We start from the raw sequence: 21,663 nt of genomic DNA, 5'->3' as shown, positions 1-21,663 counted from the left end.
CCATATTGCGCCAGAACGCTCACCACACACCAGCTGATTGGTGGAGAGGAGACAGAGTGATTAAGCCAATAATTAAATATCGAGATTATTAGGATTATTACTTGTCAAACTAAAATTAATGTGGGGGGAAAATTAATACTGTTAAGTTAGAATTTTTAAACATCCATTCACTTAAGAACAAATCATTTCTAGTCAATGACTTAATAACAACAAAAAACCTAGATTCTCTGTACCACTAGGTACATATCACAACAGTTTCAAAGTGAAATGAATATTAGAGGCAGTAAAACAGCAAAACAAAACAAAAAATTTCCCCCAAAGTCCATGATTTGTAAACGAATACATTTTGGAGTTTGTGTCACTTAACCAGCTCCATAAGTTGGGATTTTATAACATAATAAGCTTGCTCAATAGCTCAGCTGGTAAAGATTTGTACTTGCAATGCTGAAAGCTTGGGAACGAATCTTGTGAAAAAGGAGTCATGATTAAAGAGCTCAAAGTCGAGTTCAAAACACAAGTTAAAATGACATGGCTACAATCTTACTTTTGTCGCATTTGCTTTTGTTAACACTATCAGGTAGGTTTAGGGTTTGGTGTGGGTGTACGTTAAAAAACCAACGTAACAACATGTGCCAGATTCACGCACATCTGTTCCGGAAAAAAAAGAATTTAGTGCCATCAAGCGGACATTTCACTTTGAAACTGTTGCGATATGTACCTATTGGTACGTATTTTGTGGTTTGCAAAAATGTTGCTAGAGGTATGCTTTGCCAGTGAGACCAGGTTGGTAAAGACAATGCAGGAAATCTGAACACATGTGGCGGAAGACAAAACTTGTAGTCCATTATAACATCTATAAAGACAGCCTTCATGCTTTCAATGTGGAACTAGGCAAAGCTAGACAGACCTTCTTCTCAAATATTATAAACAGAAACATAAACAACACACGCACTCTTTTTGCTACTGTAGAGACACAACAAATGATGTTTATTAACAAAGATTCGGAAGGAGCACTTTCAGATAATTGACACAGATGGAGAGCACACAGCTAATCAACAAAAGAGGTGTATATATATATATGCAGCAGTCGTACCTCCATTTTGTTAGCAGTTTATCAGCATTCCTCCACCACCCCTTCTCCACATTTTGCTCTTTTTTTAGTTCTAAACACTGATACACGGGGCGGGGGTGTTACTCTTGGTTTGGGCCAAGTCCGAGCTCGAAGCCCTCCCCCCGGACAGCAAGCCAAATACACATTTAAATTTACTCTATTTAAAATATATGTAAGTGTAAAATTCTGACACCCCCTGAGACACATTCCCAGTAAAATGCACTCAGACAGCAAATGCAGCTAGTTTGCTTCCTTCTTCTCAGAGAAAATCAATAATAATGGAAAAGGATATTTTTTTCAATAATATTTCACAATTTGTACTGTATTTTTCAGGAAATAAATGCAGTCAAATGTAGAACCCAGGGTAGAGACGTGATGCATTAGTGAATTCCTTAGATTTTTTTGTTAAATTATCTTGTGGTCTAATGGGAGTAAACCATGTGTAAGTGAGCACTACAGCTGTAATAGATCTGGTGTACTTACATCGTGACTCAGCATGTCTTGTGTGAGTGGACTGGTTGCGACCTCTGCGATCTTCATCGATCCATTGGCATCTGACACGCTTCACAGTTTAAGAGGTGTTAGATTAGGTGAGGACTGATGGACATTGCAACAAGCACCAGTTAATCAATGAAGAGAAAAATGACATTTTTAAGCTGACAGCACTTACTGATATAGCGTGAGCATCGCCATCTGCTCCTGGTCCGAAATCTCATCCGGCATCCCACTGGGCAGCACAGAGGGCCGCTCACCCATAATGCTCACCATAAAGTCCATTAGCAAAGGGGATTTGGCCTCTGCATCCCCTTCAATTACCCCAATCTCTGCCCGACCCCCTCGCTCACGGTCCCTGATGTCCTTGGCCAACATCATGCCCTACAGTCCACAATAAACAGCACAACTTCACATATATGCTCTCACTCCCCCGCTCTATATTTACACCGATCAGGCATAACATTGTTTGTCCCCCATTCAGCCCTGACCCATCTCTGATGAACTCCTCTAAACCCCTGAAGGTGTGCTGTTGTCACAGGGTGTTTGGTGTTGGTTTCATGTTTCATGTTCTAAGGTTTTCATGTTTCACGTTTTAAGGTTTTCATGTTCACTGTCATGTTGTCATGCACTTCCTGGTTTTGTCATGTGGTCTATTGTCATGTGATTCCATGCCCTCATGTGTTCCTGCCTCGTGTTCCTGTGTCTTGTTTTCATTGGTTTATAGGTTAATCGTTGTTCACAGGTGTCCATTGCTCTGTGGTCCAGTTCTGATGCTCACGTGCCACTGTTGGTGCTTTCGGCGGGGGCAGGGGTCGGAGGTCACCCTATGCCGCCCCGTACGCATCAAACAGAGATGCTCTGTGTATTCTGACAGCTTTCTATCAGAACCAGCATTAACTTTTGGAGCAGTTTGAGCTCCAGTAGCTCGTCTATTTAATCAGACCACACGGCCCGCCTTCGCTCCCCACGTGCATCAATGAGCCTTGGCCGCCCATGACCCTGTGGCCGGTTCTCCACTGGTCCTTCGTTGGAGCACTTTTGATAGATACTGACCACTGCAGACCGGGAACAGCCCACAAGAGCTGCAGTTATGGAGATGCTCTTACCCAGTCGTCTAGCCGTCACAATCTGGCCAAACTTGCTCAAATCCTTACACTTGCCCATTTCTCCTGCTTCTAACACATTAACTCTGAGGACAAATGTTCACTTGCTGCCTAATATATCCCACCCACTAACAGGAGCCGTGATGAAGAGATCATCATTGTTGTTCACTTCACCGGTTATAATGTTATGCCTGATTGGTGTATATATACAGTATCTATATATAAGATGCAAACCTTCAGACGCTCTTGTTTGTTGCTTTCAGGGCCGTTCCACTGGATAATGGTCTTGCCCAGGTCCAGCAAAAACACACTCCCAGTGTCGAAGCTGTTCCAGCTCATTTCCACCTGCACAATATTCAGTCATTTATAGCCTGAGAATTATAGACTGAATAATTTTACTCTCACTGGGTTGATTTCTAATAATTACAGACCAAGAGGAACGTTCCCAAATGGAGATTTGCCTGAAACATTAGGGTTACAGACACCAGAAGAGTTCCTCACCTGAAGCATTAGGATTACAGACACCAGAAGAGTTCCTCACCTTAAACATTAGGGTTACAGACACCAGAAGAGTTCCTCACCTGAAACATTAGGGTTACAGACACCAGAAGAGTTCCTCACCTGAAGCATTAGAGTTACAGACACCAGAAGAGTTCCTCACCTGAAGCATTAGGGTTACAGACACCAGAAGAGTTCCTCACCTGAAGCATTAGGGTTACAGACACCAGAAGAGTTCCTCACCTGAAGCATTAGGGTTACAGACACCAGAAGAGTTCCTCACCTTAAACATTAGGGTTACAGACACCAGAAGAGTTCCTCACCTTAAACATTAGGGTTACAGACACCAGAATAAGTTCCTCACCTCCGTGCCGGTCACTTTTCTCTTGCCCTTCACATGCAGCAGTCTCTGAATGTTATAAGAGTTTGTCTCCACGTGGGTCATTCCTGCCGACACGCCTCCTGACTTATAACTAATGGACATAAAGATATACTGTAGTGTGTATGTGTGTGTGTGTGTGTGTGTGTGTGTGTGTGTGTGTGTGTGTGTGTGTGTGTGTGTGTGTGTGTGTGTCTGTGTGTGTGTGTCTGTGTGCTGGTTTTTGTGAAATATCAGGACACCAATGTGTATAATGCCATGGGTATGACACAGGTATTACAGGAGAGGGTAAAATATGAGGACATTAACCATGTCCCCACTTTTCAAAAGGCTTATAAATCACACAGGAGGAGTTTTTATGAGAAAGTAAAAATGCAGAATGTTTGCTGTGTGTGTGTGATGGGTAGGTTTAGAAAGGGGATGGAAAATACGGTTTGTACAGTATAAAAACATTATGCCTATGGAATATCCCCATATGTCACAAAAACAAACGTGAGTGTGTGTGTGTGTAACTGGATGTGGACTGCAGTTTGAGACGCTCTTACATTATGCCCTGTTTGAAGTATCCGCAGAAGATGCTGGACTCGTGGAACTGGACCTCGCGGTACTGCACCGGTGACGAGCCCAGGAACTCATCCAGCTGAATGGCGTAGACCGCTGCGGCTCCTTGCTCGTCCATCGTGGACGTGGAACCAATCCAATAATGAATGTCATAGTAAGCAGATCGGCCACCTTTACGTGTCTGCATAGAAACAACAGACATGGGATATGATATGAGGGGTCGGTGATATGAGGGATGGGCGATATGAGGGATGGGCGATATGAGGGATGGGCGATATGAGGGATGAGTGATATGAGGGATGGGCGATATGAGGGATGGGCGATATGAGGGATGAGTGATATGAGGGATGGGTGATATGAGGGATGGGCGATATGAGGGATGGGGGATATGAGGGATGAGTGATATGAGGGATGGGCGATATGAGGGATGGGCGATATGAGGGATGGGCGATATGAGGGATGGGGGATATGAGGGATGGGGGATATGAGGGATGAGTGATATGAGGGATGGGGGATATGAGGGATGGGGGATATGAGGGATGGGGGATATGAGGGATGGGGGATATGAGGGATGAGTGATATGAGGGATGGGTGATATGAGGGATGGGGGATATGAGGGATGGGGGATATGAGGGATGAGTGATATGAGGGATGGGCGATATGAGGGATGAGTGATATGAGGGATGGGGGATATGAGGGATGGGGGATATGAGGGATGGGGGATATGAGGGATGGGGGATATGAGGGATGGGCGATATGAGGGATGGGCGATATGAGGGATGGGCGATATGAGGGATGAGTGATATGAGGGATGGGGGATATGAGGGATGGGTGATATGAGGGATGGGGGATATGAGGGATGGGGGATATGAGGGATGGGGGATATGAGGGATGAGTGATATGAGGGATGGGTGATATGAGGGATGGGCGATATGAGGGATGGGCGATATGAGGGATGGGCGATATGAGGGATGGGCGATATGAGGGATGGGGGATATGAGGGATGGGTGATATGAGGGATGGGCGATATGAGGGATGGGGGATATGAGGGATGGGTGATATGAGGGATGGGGGATATGAGGGATGGGGGATATGAGGGATGGGCGATATGAGGGATGGGGGATATGAGGGATGGGTGATATGAGGGATGGGCGATATGAGGGATGGGCGATATGAGGGATGGGTGATATGAGGGATGGGCGATATGAGGGATGGGGGATATGAGGGATGGGTGATATGAGGGATGGGGGATATGAGGGATGGGGGATATGAGGGATGGGGGATATGAGGGATGAGTGATATGAGGGATGGGTGATATGAGGGATGGGCGATATGAGGGATGGGCGATATGAGGGATGGGCGATATGAGGGATGGGCGATATGAGGGATGGGTGATATGAGGGATGAGTGATATGAGGGATGGGTGATATGAGGGATGGGTGATATGAGGGATGAGTGATATGAGGGATGGGGGATATGAGGGATGGGGGATATGAGGGATGGGGGATATGAGGGATGAGTGATATGAGGGATGGGTGATATGAGGGATGGGCGATATGAGGGATGGGCGATATGAGGGATGGGCGATATGAGGGATGGGTGATATGAGGGATGAGTGATATGAGGGATGGGTGATATGAGGGATGGGTGATATGAGGGATGGGGGATATGAGGGATGGGTGATATGAGGGATGGGGGATATGAGGGATGAGTGATATGAGGGATGGGTGATATGAGGGATGGGGGATATGAGGGATGGGGGATATGAGGGATGGGTGATATGAGGGATGGGGGATATGAGGGATGGGGGATATGAGGGATGAGTGATATGAGGGATGGGTGATATGAGGGATGGGGGATATGAGGGATGGGGGATATGAGGGATGGGGGATATGAGGGATGGGGGATATGAGGGATTGGCGATATGAGGGATGGGCGATATGAGGGATGGGGAATATGAGGGATGGGGGATATGAGGGATGGGTGACATGAGGGATGGGGGATATGAGGGATGGGGGATATGAGGGATGGGTGATATGAGAGATGGGTGATATGAGGGATGAGTGATATGAGGGATGGGGGATATGAGGGATGGGGGATATGAGGGATGGGGGATATGAGGGATGGGCGATATGAGGGATGGGCGATATGAGGGATGGGCGATATGAGGGATGGGGGATATGAGGGATGGGCGATATAAGGGATGGGCGATATGAGGGATGGGGGATATGAGGGATGGGGGATATGAGGGATGGGGGATATGAGGGATGGGCGATATGAGGGATGGGCGATATGAGGGATGGGGGATATGAGGGATGGGGGATATGAGGGATGGGCGATATAAGGGATGGGGGATATGAGGGATGGGGGATATGAGGGATGGGGGATATGAGGGATGGGGGATATGAGGGATGGGGGATATGTGGGATGGGCGATATGAGGGATGGGGGATATGAGGGATGGGGGATATGAGGGATGGGGGATATGTGGGATGGGCGATATGAGGGATGGGCGATATGAGGGATGGGCGATATAAGGGATGGGCGATATGAGGGATGGGTGATATGAGGGATGGGTGATATAAGGGATGGGCGATATGAGGGATGGGTGAAATGAGGCGTCGGCGTTATGAGGGATGGGCGATATGATGGATGGGCGATATAAGGGATGGGCGATATGAGGGATGGGTGATATGAGGGATGGGTGATATAAGGGATGGGCGATATGAGGGATGGGTGATATGAGGGATGGGTGATATAAGGGATGGGCGATATGAGGGATGGGCGATATGAGGGATGAGTGATATGAGGGATGGGCGATATGAGGGGTCGGCAATATGAGGGATGGGGGATATGAGGGATGAGTGATATGAGGGATGGGTGATATGAGGGATGGGCGATATGAGGGGTCGGCAATATGAGGGATGGGGGATATGAGGGATGGGTGATATGAGGGATGGGTGATATGAGGGATGGGTGATATGAGGGATGGGGGATATGAGGGATGGGGGATATGAGGGATGGGCGATATGAGGGATGAGTGATATGAGGGATGGGCGATATGAGGGGTCGGCAATATGAGGGATGGGGGATATGAGGGATGGGTGATATGAGGGATGGGTGATATGAGGGATGGGTGATATGAGGGATGGGCGATATGAGGGATGGGGGATATGAGGGATGGGCGATATGAGGGATGAGTGATATGAGGGATGGGGGATATGAGGGATGGGTGATATGAGGGATGGGCGATATGAGGGATGAGTGATATGAGGGATGGGCGATATGAGGGGTCGGCAATATGAGGGATGGGGGATATGAGGGATGGGTGATATGAGGGATGGGTGATATGAGGGATGGGTGATATGAGGGATGGGCGATATGAGGGATGGGGGATATGAGGGATGGGGGATATGAGGGATGGGGGATATGAGGGATGGGTGATATGAGGGATGGGGGATATGAGGGATGGGCGATATGAGGGATGGGCGATATGAGGGATGGGGGATATGAGGGATGGGCGATATGAGGGATGGGCGATATGAGGGATGGGGGATATGAGGGATGGGTGATATGAGGCATGGGGGATATGAGGGATGGGGGATATGAGGGATGGGGGATATGAGGGATGGGTGATATGAGGGATGGGTGATATGAGGGATGAGTGATATGAGGGATGGGGGATATGAGGGATGGGGGATATGAGGGATGGGTGATATGAGGGATGGGTGATATGAGGGATGGGCGATATGAGGGATGGGGGATATGAGGGATGGGGGATATGAGGGATGGGCGATATGAGGGATGGGGGATATGAGGGATGGGCGATATGAGGGATGGGGGATATGAGGGATGGGCGATATGAGGGATGGGCGATATGAGGGATGGGTGATATGAGGGATGGGCGATATGAGGGATGGGTGATATGAGGGATGGGTGATATGAGGGATGGGTGATATGAGGGATGGGCGATATGAGGGATGGGGGATATGAGGGATGGGGGATATGAGGGATGGGCGATATGAGGGATGGGGGATATGAGGGATGGGCGATATGAGGGATGGGGGATATGAGGGATGGGCGATATGAGGGATGGGCGATATGAGGGATGGGGGATATGAGGGATGGGCGATATGAGGGATGGGCGATATGAGGGATGGGGGATATGAGGGATGGGCGATATGAGGGATGGGGGATATGAGGGATGGGCGATATGAGGGATGGGGGATATGAGGGATGGGCGATATGAGGGATGGGGGATATGAGGGATGGGTGATATGAGGCATGGGGGATATGAGGGATGGGGGATATGAGGGATGGGCGATATGAGGGATGGGGGATATGAGGGATGGGGATATGAGGGATGGGGGATATGAGGGATGGGGGATATGAGGGATGAGTGATATGAGGGATGGGGGATATGAGGGATGGGGGATATGAGGGATGGGGGATATGACATCTAAGCACCAACAGTTGAACAGAAAACCATATGCATTTCTCATGCATTTCTCTTCTCATCTCTCAGTGTATTAAAAACATTTGTATGTTTTAGAAAGAGTGTGTACTTACAGAGAGCAGTAAATAGCAGTCACTTTCATAAAACTGTCCATGACATTTTTCCGGGACCAAAACAAGATCCATTTTCTGGAAGAAAATACAATACAAAAGTTATTCACTTGTTGTAGAAATTAAGCTGCATTTCACAAGAGTAGCAGAGAAGAATTTCAGAGGCCTGACAGGAAGGAAGGGATGCAATCCGTCACGCTGGGGAAAATTAAATTTCCATTTTTAAAAAATTGTACATATCCCAATCTGAACTGCAGTACTATAACACTTTGAATATTACAGGTGCCATCAGAAATTCAATTAACCTTAAAAACGGCAGATCATGGAAATAAATGTTATATACAGGCTGTGTAGGGGACATGAGGACTTTCCATACCCTTCCCACAGATAAAAAATGTCACCAGTCATGACTGATGTTTATTATAACCAGATACCACAACAATTTAATTCAGAGTTGTTGGTGTGCTCGGCCCATTTCACCACAGATGGACAGTTTTTCTAACCTGGACAATAGCAGGCTTCGCTCAGCGTCTGATACTAAAGAAGCGGCAATTCAAACTATATCCCCATGAGCAGTAAGTTATTGACTGTTGAAACAATTTCTGCTTAAACTGAATGTTTCTTAGTAAGACAACATTAACGATAATATCCCCTCTGTTGTCTAGATCCAACGCAAGATGCTAGTAGAGTAACAATAGGAAGTAGCATACATAACAGTTTGTCAATGACAAAGGTTAATATTATTTCCTGCCAGTGTTGCCATAAAATACAACAGTAGGTACATATGTCGATCCCTTTTGACGGATTGAAATCTAAATTAGCCTAAATTTCTTCATCAACACATAATTCAGATCGCTCAGTCGATCATTGTAGCTAACGTCACCTTCACCATCTAAGTTGAAACAATAGTCATTTGACAAGGCTTAGTCAGCGTGTTAAATAAATATACATTTTTGAGAACTGAAGTATGATTATTTTGCAGCGGGTGAGTAGTAAACATGACACTCAATATTTTAAATGGCTTCTACATTACTTTGTTTGGCTAAATAAATCAACTTTTAAATCTTTTTTTTTTAAATTTACGCGCTACCCAGTTCAGTTCGTGATAGAGGTTAGATCGGGCTCAAAAAATCAAGCCCGACCCTACCCGAGCCCGTGCACGTTGTGTCCGAGCCCGGCCCAGCCCGACACATTAAATGTAATTATGAGCCCGAGCCCGATTTAAACCCGACCATTGTTCAATCCGTGGGCGTTTTGACGAGAACGAGCCTGTAATGAGCAAAGCGCAGCGAAGCGGACCGGTGAGGCTCATGATAAAACTACATTTAGTTTTCAGTTTTCTCCACAGCGACTGTACAGCCGAATAACATTTTGTTGCCATATTTTCATGTTTAACACTTTGAAGCTGCTTTGAAACAATCATCATTGTAAAAGCGCTGTAGGCTATAAATAAAGCTGACTGGACTCCGCTCAATAATCCGCAGGTGCGCGCTCATGATCCGCTCACCGGTAAACTGATGATTGCTCAAATCCAGCTCAGACATTTATCTGTAGCTCACTTTGTTGTAGCCATTAAACAATGTGTTTTTTCCTTCATATTTATGTTTAAATATTATAATATTATTTTTACATTTCACCTGATTACGATGAGTGAAAAGATGCGAGTGGGTCAGAAATGATTTTGGTGGTTATATTTAGTCTAATATTAAGTTTTGTTTTGTAGAAAGCATTTATTTCGTTTTGTTTAAATTGTATCTTAATTTTAAAAAAGGTTTCTTGGGCCAATTGCCTGGATTTAATAAAAAAAAAGCAAATAGCAGACTATAATCGTGAGGTGAAGTCATGGGAGTGATTGCTTTCATTTCATCTCATGAACTGGAGCGCGCGTCTCATAAATAAACCCAAACTCAGCAGGCTATACTTGCCTCACAGACATGACAAATATGCGTATAGAAAGCTTGAAATGTCAACTTTTAAACGAAATGATTCGAAGATATTTAATTAAGCAAAGTGCAGAGTTCACGCGAGCAGCTCTTGACACCGAGCGGTTCTGTTTATAATGCTGCGCTCGAGCTGTGAGTTTAACACGCATCTTTACACTAATCCTGACTTGTGCAACTTTGTAGCCTACACATTTGTTTCTTAGTTGTTGTATTAGTTCTTACTTTGCTAAATATATATATAATTTCTGATTATAGCATAGCTTTCTGCCCACCCAATTAGACTAGTAAAGTAGGCTAATGATTAAAAAAACAAACGCTTGATCACGGGCCCGGCCCGACCCGACCCGAGGATAGTGCAGGGAAATCTCAGCCCGACCCGGCCCGCGGGTCGGTTCGGGTCAGGTTCGGGCTCGGGCTCGGGTAGAGAATCTAAACTCTAGTTCGTGATTCAAAGTTAAGAAGCTATCATTGTAAAATCATTGCCATGACGGATGGTATAGATGTGTTAGCTGTGCAGTGAAACAGCCAATCAGAGCAGAACTCCGCATTAATATTCATGACCCTTCCAAATAAGGCAAAAACAGAGCATTACATCCTAGGGACAGTTTATAGGGTTGTAAATGGACCTGTAAAACTGTATCTGGACAATTTTTGACCTTAAATAAGTCAGATACCCTCTATGTAGATATCAGAGAACAATTTAACATATTGTTTCAAATCATTCTAGGGCACCTTTAAAGTGCAAATTAATACCTGAGCACTCTTGTGGGTTTGCTACTGTTACAATTAAAAACTTTTTAAGGGTAAAAACATGACAGGCAGACGTTATGCAAGCAACAGCTGCAACTAATACAACTGACAATGAGGCTAACATGAGCAATGAGGCTAACACGAGGCTAACACAAGACTAACTCGAGGCTAACACTAGGCTATCACGAGGCTAACACGAGTCTATCACGAGGCTATGACGAGGCTATCACGAGGCTATCAAAAGGCTAACACGAGGGTAACATGAGGCTAACATGAGGCTATCACGAGGCTATCACGAGGGTATCACGAGGCAAACACGAGTCTAACATGAGATTAACACGAGGCTAGCACGAGGCTAACATGAGCAATGAGGCTAACATGAGGCTAACACAAGGCCAACACGAATCTAACACGAGGCTAATACGAGGCTAGCATGAGGCTAACATGTGGCTAACATGAACAATGAGACAAACATGAGGCTAACATGTGGCTAACATGAGGCTAACACGAGGCTAACATGAGGCTAACACAAGGCTAACACAAGGCTAACATGAGGCTAACACGAGGCTAACATGAGGCTAGCACGAGGCTAACATGAGCAATGAGGCTAACACAAGGCTAACACGAAGCTAACACGTGTCTAACATGAGGCTAACACGAAGCTCACACGAGGCTAACATAAGCAATGAGGCTAACATGAGGCTAACATGAGGCTAACACGAAGCTCACACGAGGCTAACATGAGCAATGAGGCTAACATGAGGCTAACATGAGGCTAACACGAGGCTAACACGAGGCTAACAAGAGGCCCACACAAGGCTAACACGAGGCTAACACGAGGCTAACACGAGGCTAACAAGAAGCTAACAGGAGGCTAACACGAGGCTAACACGAGGCTAACACGAGGCTCACACGAGGCTAACACGAGGTTAACAAGAGGCTAACACGAGGCTAACACGAGGCTAACAAGAGGCCCACATGAGGCTAACACGAGGCTAACAAGAAGCTAACATGAGGCTAACACAAGGCTAACACGAGGCTAACACGAGGCTAACAAGAAGCTAACATGAGGCTAACACAAGGCTAACACGAGGCTAACACGCGGCTAATACGAGGCTAACAAGAGGCTCACACGAGGCTAACATGAGGCTAACACGAGGCTAACACGAGGTTAACACGAGGCTAACATGAGGCTAACACAAGGCTAACAAGAGGCTAACACGAGGCTAACACGAGGCTAACAAGAAGCTAACATGAGGCTAACACGAGGCTAACAAGAGGCTAACACGAGGCTAACAAGAAGCTGACACGAGGCTGACACGAGGCTAACACGAGGCTAACACGAGGTTAACACGAGGCTAACATGAGGCTAACAAGAGGCTAACACGAGGCTAACGCGAGGCTAACACGAGGCTAACACGAGGTTAACACGAGGCTAACACGAGGCTAACAAGAGGCTAACAAGAGGCTAACACGAGGTTAACACGAGGCTAACACGAGGCTAACACGAGGCTAACAAGAAGCTGACACGAGGCTGACACGAGGCTAACACGAGGTTAACACGAGGCTAACACAAGGCTAACACGAGGCTAACACGAGGCTAACACGAGGCTAACACGAGGCTAACAAGAGGTTAACACGAGGAGGCTAACACGAGGAGGCTAACACGAGGAGGCTAACACGAGGTTAACACAAGGCTAACACAAGGCTAACACGAGGTTAACACGAGGCTAACACGAGGCTAACAAGAGGCTAACAAGAGGCTAACACGAGGTTAACACGAGGCTAACACGAGGCTAACACGAGGCTAACAAGAAGCTGACACGAGGCTGACACGAGGCTAACACGAGGTTAACACGAGGCTAACACGAGGCTAACACGAGGTTAACACGAGGCTAACACGAGGCTAACACGAGGCTAACAAGAAGCTGACACGAGGCTGACACGAGGCTAACACGAGGTTAACACGAGGCTAACACGAGGCTAACACAAGGCTAACACGAGGCTAACACGAGGTTAACACGAGGCTAACACGAGGCTAACAAGAGGCTAACAAGAGGCTGACACGAGGCTAACACGAGGCTAACACGAGGCTAACACGAGGCTAACACGAGGTTAACACGAGGCTAACACGAGGCTAACACGAGGCTAACACGAGGCTAACACGAGGAGGCTAACACGAGGAGGCTAACACGAGGAGGCTAACACGAGGCTAACACAAGGCTAACACGAGGCTAACACGAGGCTAACACGAGGCTAACAAGAAGCTAACACAAGGCTAACAAGAAGCTAACACGAGGCTAACACGAGGCTAACACGAGGCTAACACAAGGCTAACACGAGGCTAACACGAGGCTAACAAGAAGCTAACACGAGGCTAACAAGAGGCTAACACGAGGCTAACAAGAGGCTAACATGAGGCTAACACGAGGCTAACATGAGGCTAACATGAGGCTAACACGAGGCTAACATGAGGCTAACACAAGGCTAACACGAGGATAACATGAGGCTAACACGAGGCTAACAAGAAGCTAACACGAGGCTAACAAGAGGCTAACACGAGGCTAACAAGAGGCTAACACGAGGCTAACACGAGGCTAACATGAGGCTAACACGAGGCTAACATGAGGCTAACATGAGGCTAACACGAGGCTAACATGAGGCTAACACAAGGCTAACACGAGGATAACATGAGGCTAACACGAGGCTAACAAGAAGCTAACACGAGGCTAACAAGAGGCTAACACGAGGCTAACAAGAGGCTAACACGAGGCTAACACGAGGCTAACACGAGGCTAACACAAGGCTAACATGAGGCTAACACAAGGCTAACATGAGGCTAACACGAGGCTAACATGAGGCTAACACAAGGCTAACACGAGGCTAACAAGAGGCTAACACGAGGCTAACACGAGGCTAACACGAGGCTAACACGAGGCTAACACGAGGCTAACACGAGGTTAACACGAGGCTAACACGAGGCTAACACAAGGCTAACATGAGGCTAACACAAGGCTAACATGAGGCTAACACGAGGCTAACATGAGGCTAACACAAGGCTAACACGAGGCTAACAAGAGGCTAACACGAGGCTAACACGAGGCTAACACGAGGCTAACACGAGGCTAACACGAGGCTAACACAAGGCTAACATGAGGCTAACACGAGGCTAACATGAGGCTAACACAAGGCTAACACGAGGCTAACACGAGGCTAACACGAGGCTAACATGAGGCTAACAAGATTTGATTTTCAACAAAATAAGAAAATATACCTTTTGTCGTTTCACTGATCTAGTAAATGCATCTTGATTTAAGAATTGTGAGATATGTAGACTGGAAACGAGACAGAATGACTGAGTGAGAAGAGCATTTATATGCACGGTCCCAGCATTAGGGTCCTGGGGAAGGGGATGTTATTTTAGTTTTGCTCTTCTCTCCTCCTCATCTCACTAACACGCCAGTGGGCGGGGCCAAAGTTATATATTTTTGTTTTACAAAGTTTTAATTATTCTTTGACCAATCTCTGCAGACAGAATGATAACCTACCTCAATTCTCCAGATGAGGATCCCTGGAGAGTGTGTGACGGCTCTGAAGGTTTGCTGCATGATGACTAAAACATCAGAAAGCACAGCTTTAATGCAGGATCATTACACTTCAGGAAGAGCTTACGGCCAGTGTTTTACACACTCACAATACTGTCCAAAAGTGACGTTCAGAGTTCAATGAAACCATCAAACTATGAGGAAAACACTGCAGATGTGTTAAATGTGAGGAAGAACCAAACGCTGAACTTAATTAAGGTATAGCTGAAGGCAAAACAGGGGCAAACTTTTTTTTACTATTCAAACTAATGGACAGAAAAGTAAAAGCTGACCGGAGGAAGCACACACTGGCTACAGCATTATCAGGTGTTATACTCATGGTAATGTTAGGTTGGTTCTCTTGTTTTGCATGTGGCCAAAACTGATGTTGCACAGTTTGTCATGTTTCATTATGTTATTAGCACACATAAAACAATCCACTCAGAGCACTACTTTGCAATACGTTCACAAAATCTTTAAAATCTTTATAATAGTATTGGTATAAAGTGTGAAGACGTCTGTTTTAATAACAGCTATTGCATCGTCAAAAACAATCAGGTCTCCAGTTGGAGATTTTCCAGTGACCGATCACATTTATCTACATTTTTACATTTTTGACGCAATTTAATTCACAGGAATTCAGTTCGGCCGACTGAAAAATGAAGATGTGATCAGTCACTGGAAAATCTCCAACTGGAGAACTGATTGTTTTTGACGATGCAATAGCTGTTATTAAAACAGACGTCTTCACACTTTATACCAATACTATTATAAAGATTTTAAAGATTTCCTGAACGTATTGCAAAGTTGTGCTCTGAGTGGATTGTTTTATGTGTGCTAATAACATAATGAATTTTTTTACAGTGTGTAAAAGCAACTTTAGATGTAAGTGTGAGTCGTTACCTTGGCGCTGATGTCGAAGATGATTCTCCTCAGGGATCAAACTGATGTGTTTAGTTCAGGTGCAAGTGAACAAGTCCGGGTCTCTCTGGGATCCAGGCAAGGCACTCGGTCAAACATGCCCTTTTTTGTCCATATCTGTGCTTCGATTTGACAGATGCTTCATTTGATTGTATTTGCATGCTGTCACTCCATACTCAGCTCAGCGACCAATCAGATTCAGATTCAGCCCAGCCAATGCAAATGAGTGATGTGAGCACACAGAGATATTCAAATGAGCAGAAAGCAGAGATGGAGCAGGTGCTGAGGTTCAGGAGACCGTAGAGCCTCGAATCACGGTTTAGGCGCTCTTTTGCTTAAAACACTTGCCAATGGAATGTCATGACGTGTTAATGGCTTTGTGGTGTAAAGCCTTTAAATGCAGGTCAAATATAGCAAAATAATTTTCCATAATGTTTCCGTAATGAGAAAAGGGAATGCTCCATTAAAGGCACAATATGTAAGATTTTAGGATTCAGATATCCCAAAGCCACTAGAACAGTGTTATATATTGTGTTGGCTTGTGTGCATTATACAACATGTTTCCAAGAATGTTTAAATCCACTGATTTTAACCAGGACATGGCTTGTGTGTGTGTGTGTGTGTGTGTGTGTGTGTGTGTGTGTGTGTGTGTGTGTGTGTGTGTGTGTGTGTGTGTGTGTGTGTGTGTGTGTGTGTGTGTGTGCACTGCAAAAATGCTCTTCTTACTTAGTAATTTTGTATTGTTTTCAATCCAAACATCTAAATATTCTTAAATCAAGATGCATTTACTAGATCAGTAAAATGACATGAGATATTTTTTCTTGTTTTGTTCTAAACAAACAAATCTAAATTAAATGAGTTTTTGCTTAAAACAGGCAAAATGATCTGCCAATGGGGTGAGAAAAATGTGTGTGTGTCTGTGTGTGTGTGTCTCTGTTAACCATGGAAACTGGCTCTCAGAGACCTGTATCTTCTTCTTTCAGAGGCTCCTCTGTCCTCCACCTGCATTAATGGCTCCTGTTTGAACTCGTGATCAGTATAAAAGACACCTGTCCACAACCTCAAACAGTCAGACCTCAAACTCCACTATGGCCAAAACCAAAGAGCTGTCAAAGGACACCAGAAACAAAACTGTAGACCTTCACCAGGCTGGGAAGACTGAATCTGCAATAGGGAAGCAGCTTCGTGTGAAGAAATCAACTGTGGGAGCAATTATTAAAAAATAGAAGACATACAAGACCACTGATAATCTCCCTCAAGCTGGGGCTCCATGCAAGATCTCACCACGTGGGGTCAAAATTATCACAAGAGCGGTGAGCAAAAATCCTAGAACCCCCAGGCCTAATAAATGACCTGCAGAGAGCTGGAACTAAAGTAAGAAAGGCTACCATCAGTAACACACTACGCCTTTAGGGACTTAAATCCTGCAATGCCAGATGTGTCCCCCTGCTTAAGCCAGTACATATGCCGGCCTGTCTGAAGTTTGCTGGAGAGCATTTGGATGATCCAGAAGAGGATTAGGAGAATGTCATATGGTCGGATGAGACCAAAATAGAACTTTTTGGTAAAAACTCAACTTGTGGTGTTTGGAGGAGAAAGAATGCTGAGTTGCACCACACCTACTGTGAAGCATGGGGGGGGGGGGGGGGAATCATGCTTTGGGGCTGTTTTTCTGCAAAGGGGCCAGGGCGACTGATCTGTGTAAAGGAAAGAATGAATGGGGCCATGTTTCGTGAGATTTTGAGTAAAAACCTCCTTTCATCAGCAAGGGCATTGAAGATGAAACGTGGCTGGGTCTTTCAGCATGACAATGATCCCAAACACACGCCCGGGCAATGAAGGAGTGGTTTCATAAGAAGCATTTGAAGGTCCTGGATTGGCCTAGCCAGTCTCCAGATCTCAACCCCATAGACCATCTGCCCAGCGACAGCCCCAAAACATCGCTGCTCTAGAGGAGATCATGGAGCAATGGGCCAAACTACCAGCAGCGTGGAAAAACCTTGTGGAGACTTACAGAAAAAATCTGACCTTTGTCATTGCCAACAAAGGGTTTATAACACAGTATTGAGATTAACTTTGGTTATTGACCAAATACTTATTTTCCACCATATTTGCAAATAACTTCTTTAAAAATCAGACAATGTGATTGTTTGGATTTTTCTTCTCCTTCTGTCTCTCAGTTCACAGTATGATGAATGTGGCAAGGGGGGCGTGGTTCAGCGAGGTCTGCAGCGGGAGAGAGAGCCGCGGGACAAGCGGTACGTGAGTGGGTTGGAAGCAGATTAATAACACCTGTCTCTTGTTCTAGTAATGAGCGCGGAGAGGGGATAAAACATCAGTGGAACCGGAGATCGAGGAGAGAGAGAGCCCGGACGGTTGATGCCAAACCCCCCTTACAGAGACTGAGTTACCGGAAGCCGGAAGTGCCGACCCGGAAGTGACTGAGCGATCGTTGTTCATTGAGATACCACACCACAGTGTGTGTTGGCAAAGATATTGAGTTTAATAAAGATACAGCATCAACCGTCCAGCCGACCCCTTGTCCTCTTCCTTCCTTATCATATCGAACTTTGCTACAATGAACATTACAGGCTCTCTCATCTTCTTAAGCGGGAGAACTTGCACAATTGGTGGCTGACTAAATACTTTTTTGCCCCACTGAACTTTTTCATTATTTAAAAGTTTAAAGTTACAGAACAGAATCAGATAAGTTGTTGTCTGCACATAACTATATGGCTCATTGGTATGTATAATAAAAGTCAAGTTCAAAGTAAATTAAACTGAGAACCAAAACAGCAGAACAAATTTCAAATGTTTGGTCTTCATTGTGAACTACTATGTGTGTTTCATAAATGCAGTAAGAGTGCACATGACGTGCATTCACATGTTCTTACATTAATGAGCTGACAGACGCTGCATTGTTCCCACAGGAGATATTATATGCTGGCGTGTGTGCACTTAGGTTCACTCTTATGCAATCATTCAAATGTTCATCTGCCAGTCTTGTTCTAAATTTACATTGATCACATTGATATCAGAAAATGCTGCTTCACATAGGTCTGTAGATCCAAATAAAGCAGATACTTTGAGTGCAGAAGGGACACTTTCATTGACACCAATGTCATTTCCTCTCTCAAGACCCATAAAGGCACTAAAGACGTCGTTACAAAGCCCATCTCACTACAGCGGCTCTACAATCATTGATGAAGAGGCCAGAATAGAGTTAGTGCGCAAAAACACTAAATAACGACTTACATAGTGATGGCCGATTTCAGAACAAAGCTTCGAACCGTTATGAGTCAGTGAATCGATTCATGATTCGGATCGCGTGTCAAACTGCTGAAATCACGAGACTTTGGGGATCCGAATCACGAATCGATTCACTGACTCATAACGGTTCGACACTTTCGGAAGCAATGTTTTGAAATCAATGTGTTTTAGTTGAGTTTCAGCTGTGGGAGGGGCCTCGTAGGGCAGTGAAGCAATGCATTCTGGGAGTTGTTGTATTTTATCCCCATGAGACAAAAATACATTTTCTGCCTTTTCTCAGTTTAGAAGGTACCAAATTCAAAAATAATTTCACATTTCTACTACATTAGTGACCCAGTTTAAATACAAAGCTTGATGCTAAATCACTGAAGTAACCCTTTAAGATGTGCGCCACTTTAAATGAACAGCATTTCCTCTCTCTATCGGTTTGGTGAATAAAGGTGGCTTTTTTTTGTGTTGCTTTCGGCTATTTTACCCTTTCAGCTCACAGCCCGCAGGAAATTCTCATCATACTTGAGTAAAATGGCGCTCAACATTACACTTTTTACCGACAGCAAAGCTAGTGCCGCAAATTAGGCACACACATCTTTGGCCTACATTCGTAAAGAAAAACTCACTTTCCCATTCTTCAGGAAAAAAGTGATTTTTCCTTTTCTTTTCTTGACTGCTCTCTTTACTCTTTACTCTGATGGACTGTTCTCACGCTAATAGGGGAGAGCAGGGCCGAAAGTAGCATTGTCAGAAAAACTTAATTTTAAAAGATAATGTTTTAGACAGAGATATATTTTTGCTGTGGTCAATAACTCACCAGTGTGGTTTTATCAATAGCAGCTGGTATTTATTTGTACACATGAAGAAGGACTACAGTATAATTTCACTATTGAACACCATTCATTTTGACACCATCAGTTGGAAAAGTACACAATACAAGCTGGATTTCTTTTTGTTACTCTTGTTTTTATTAAACATGCCTGACTGTGACCTTGTTAATATATATCTACAAACATATTGTGTCCTTTATCTTTGCAAAAATGTTTTATTTTTATTTTAAATGTTAAGTTCCATCAAATGTTTCAAATGTAACCTGACAGTACAAACTTGAATTGTTTGGAATATATCTATATATGTTTGCGATGTCAATATCTTTTTGATAAATTTTTTCTTCAACAGTATGAACAATATGAAAATTGTATTAAATTAAATTAACATAATATGCATTATATATATAATAGCGGGACAAAAGTAACAAGTGTTACTTGTCCCGACAGGAAGTCCTGACATTTAAACACGATTTACTTTTATAATGAAAATCTCTGAAAAGACGAACCTTCAGTGTGTGTAACGGCACTAAATAAGCTGCAGATTGATCATAACTGTGACACATGATGAAACGAGAAACCACTTGTAATTAGAAAAAAAGTATGTCTTGGTGATCTTAATTGCCATTAATCTTATTGCCATAAGATCTACAGAAGTCCCGCTGGTCTATAGTGCCGTATATCGAGATAATCGCCTCGCAAACAAGAACAGATGTGGGCGGGGCTTGAGTGTGGCTGTGGGGAACTGATTGGATGGCTGTGGTTTGCTATTGGCTGATCTCATGTGAGTGACAGGTGGCCCCGCCCTCGTCATCAGAGAACAGATGACATCATTCTGACTGATTTTTAACACAATAATGATGAGCAGCCATAAACACTGCAATATTGCATAAATGGTTCCCTTTCTGCTTTCCTGCTGACTTCCCGCGAGAGTACAGAACGGGATAACTGCGGAGATGGCGTTCAGCTTCACTCCTCAAAAATGTATGGAAGAGATTTAGAGAGGGTGGAACTTTTACATTTTAGGAGTTAGGGTTAGACTCACGATTGACATTTGCAGATCAAATAAAAAAAATGGAGGAAAAGGGTAAAAAAGTAATAAATGTGATGAGATGGAAGAGAATGGGGTGCAAGTGGATCGTCATTGAAAAGAATATATGTGGCATTAATTAGATCAGTTCTAGATTATGGAAGCATAATATTTGGATCAGCAGCGAAATTAGAAATTAGATTTTTAAAAAAAAATGAGATGTAGTCGAGGCACCGGCCCTCAGAATATGTGGTGGAGCTTTTAAAACGACACCGTCAGAGTTCAGAAGGAAACAGCTGATGGCAAATTATTGGGCTGGTCTACATGGGCAGAGTGAATCACAGCTCACTAAAGAGTGCTGCAGGAGAGCTGGGAGTGGGGGATCTAAAGGAACATTTTGGTAGGATTGGAAATGGTATAGCAAAAGAGTTAGGGGTTTTTGATATGAGGATTAGCCCCACAGTAGTTTATCCGGAGATGGCATCATGGAAGTTTGAATGGCCTGAGGTAGACTGGTTTGGAGGAAAAAGGAAGGCAAAGGAGGATATTAATTTGGAAAGAGTATTTAAAAATCGAGTAGTGGAAAAATATAACGATTATTTGCATATTTACACAGATGGCGCTAGGAATCCAGA

The 21,663-nt window shown here is 44.6% G+C and overlaps 3 protein-coding genes across 3 annotated transcripts in view; 1 reads left to right on the top strand and 2 right to left on the bottom strand.

The window, feature by feature from the left end:
• avil (advillin) overlaps positions 1-16,477 on the bottom strand; it is a 45,331-nt gene extending 28,854 nt beyond the window's left edge. Inside the window, exons 1-8 of the mRNA XM_067431830.1 lie at positions 15,893-16,477; positions 14,954-15,018; positions 8,716-8,790; positions 4,132-4,328; positions 3,572-3,680; positions 2,944-3,054; positions 1,782-1,987; positions 1,595-1,673 (exon numbers count right to left, since the gene is read on the bottom strand). Of these exons, the coding sequence (XP_067287931.1) occupies positions 1,595-1,673; positions 1,782-1,987; positions 2,944-3,054; positions 3,572-3,680; positions 4,132-4,328; positions 8,716-8,790; positions 14,954-15,013 (837 nt within the window). The 5' untranslated portion in view covers positions 15,014-15,018; positions 15,893-16,477. The remainder of the gene's footprint in view (positions 1-1,594; positions 1,674-1,781; positions 1,988-2,943; positions 3,055-3,571; positions 3,681-4,131; positions 4,329-8,715; positions 8,791-14,953; positions 15,019-15,892) is intronic.
• The window catches only part of mettl1 (methyltransferase 1, tRNA methylguanosine), an 88,223-nt gene that overhangs the window by 45,271 nt on the left and 21,289 nt on the right, over positions 1-21,663 (top strand). The window lies entirely within an intron of this gene.
• tegt (testis enhanced gene transcript (BAX inhibitor 1)) overlaps positions 1-21,663 on the bottom strand; it is an 81,794-nt gene that overhangs the window by 47,178 nt on the left and 12,953 nt on the right. The gene's annotated exons all lie outside the window — the stretch shown is intronic.

Source organism: Pseudorasbora parva, chromosome 22 (assembly GCF_024679245.1).
Source record: "Pseudorasbora parva isolate DD20220531a chromosome 22, ASM2467924v1, whole genome shotgun sequence".
In the NCBI taxonomy this organism is placed as follows: domain Eukaryota; kingdom Metazoa; phylum Chordata; class Actinopteri; order Cypriniformes; family Gobionidae; genus Pseudorasbora; species Pseudorasbora parva.
This window is presented reverse-complemented; position numbering and strand designations above follow the sequence as displayed.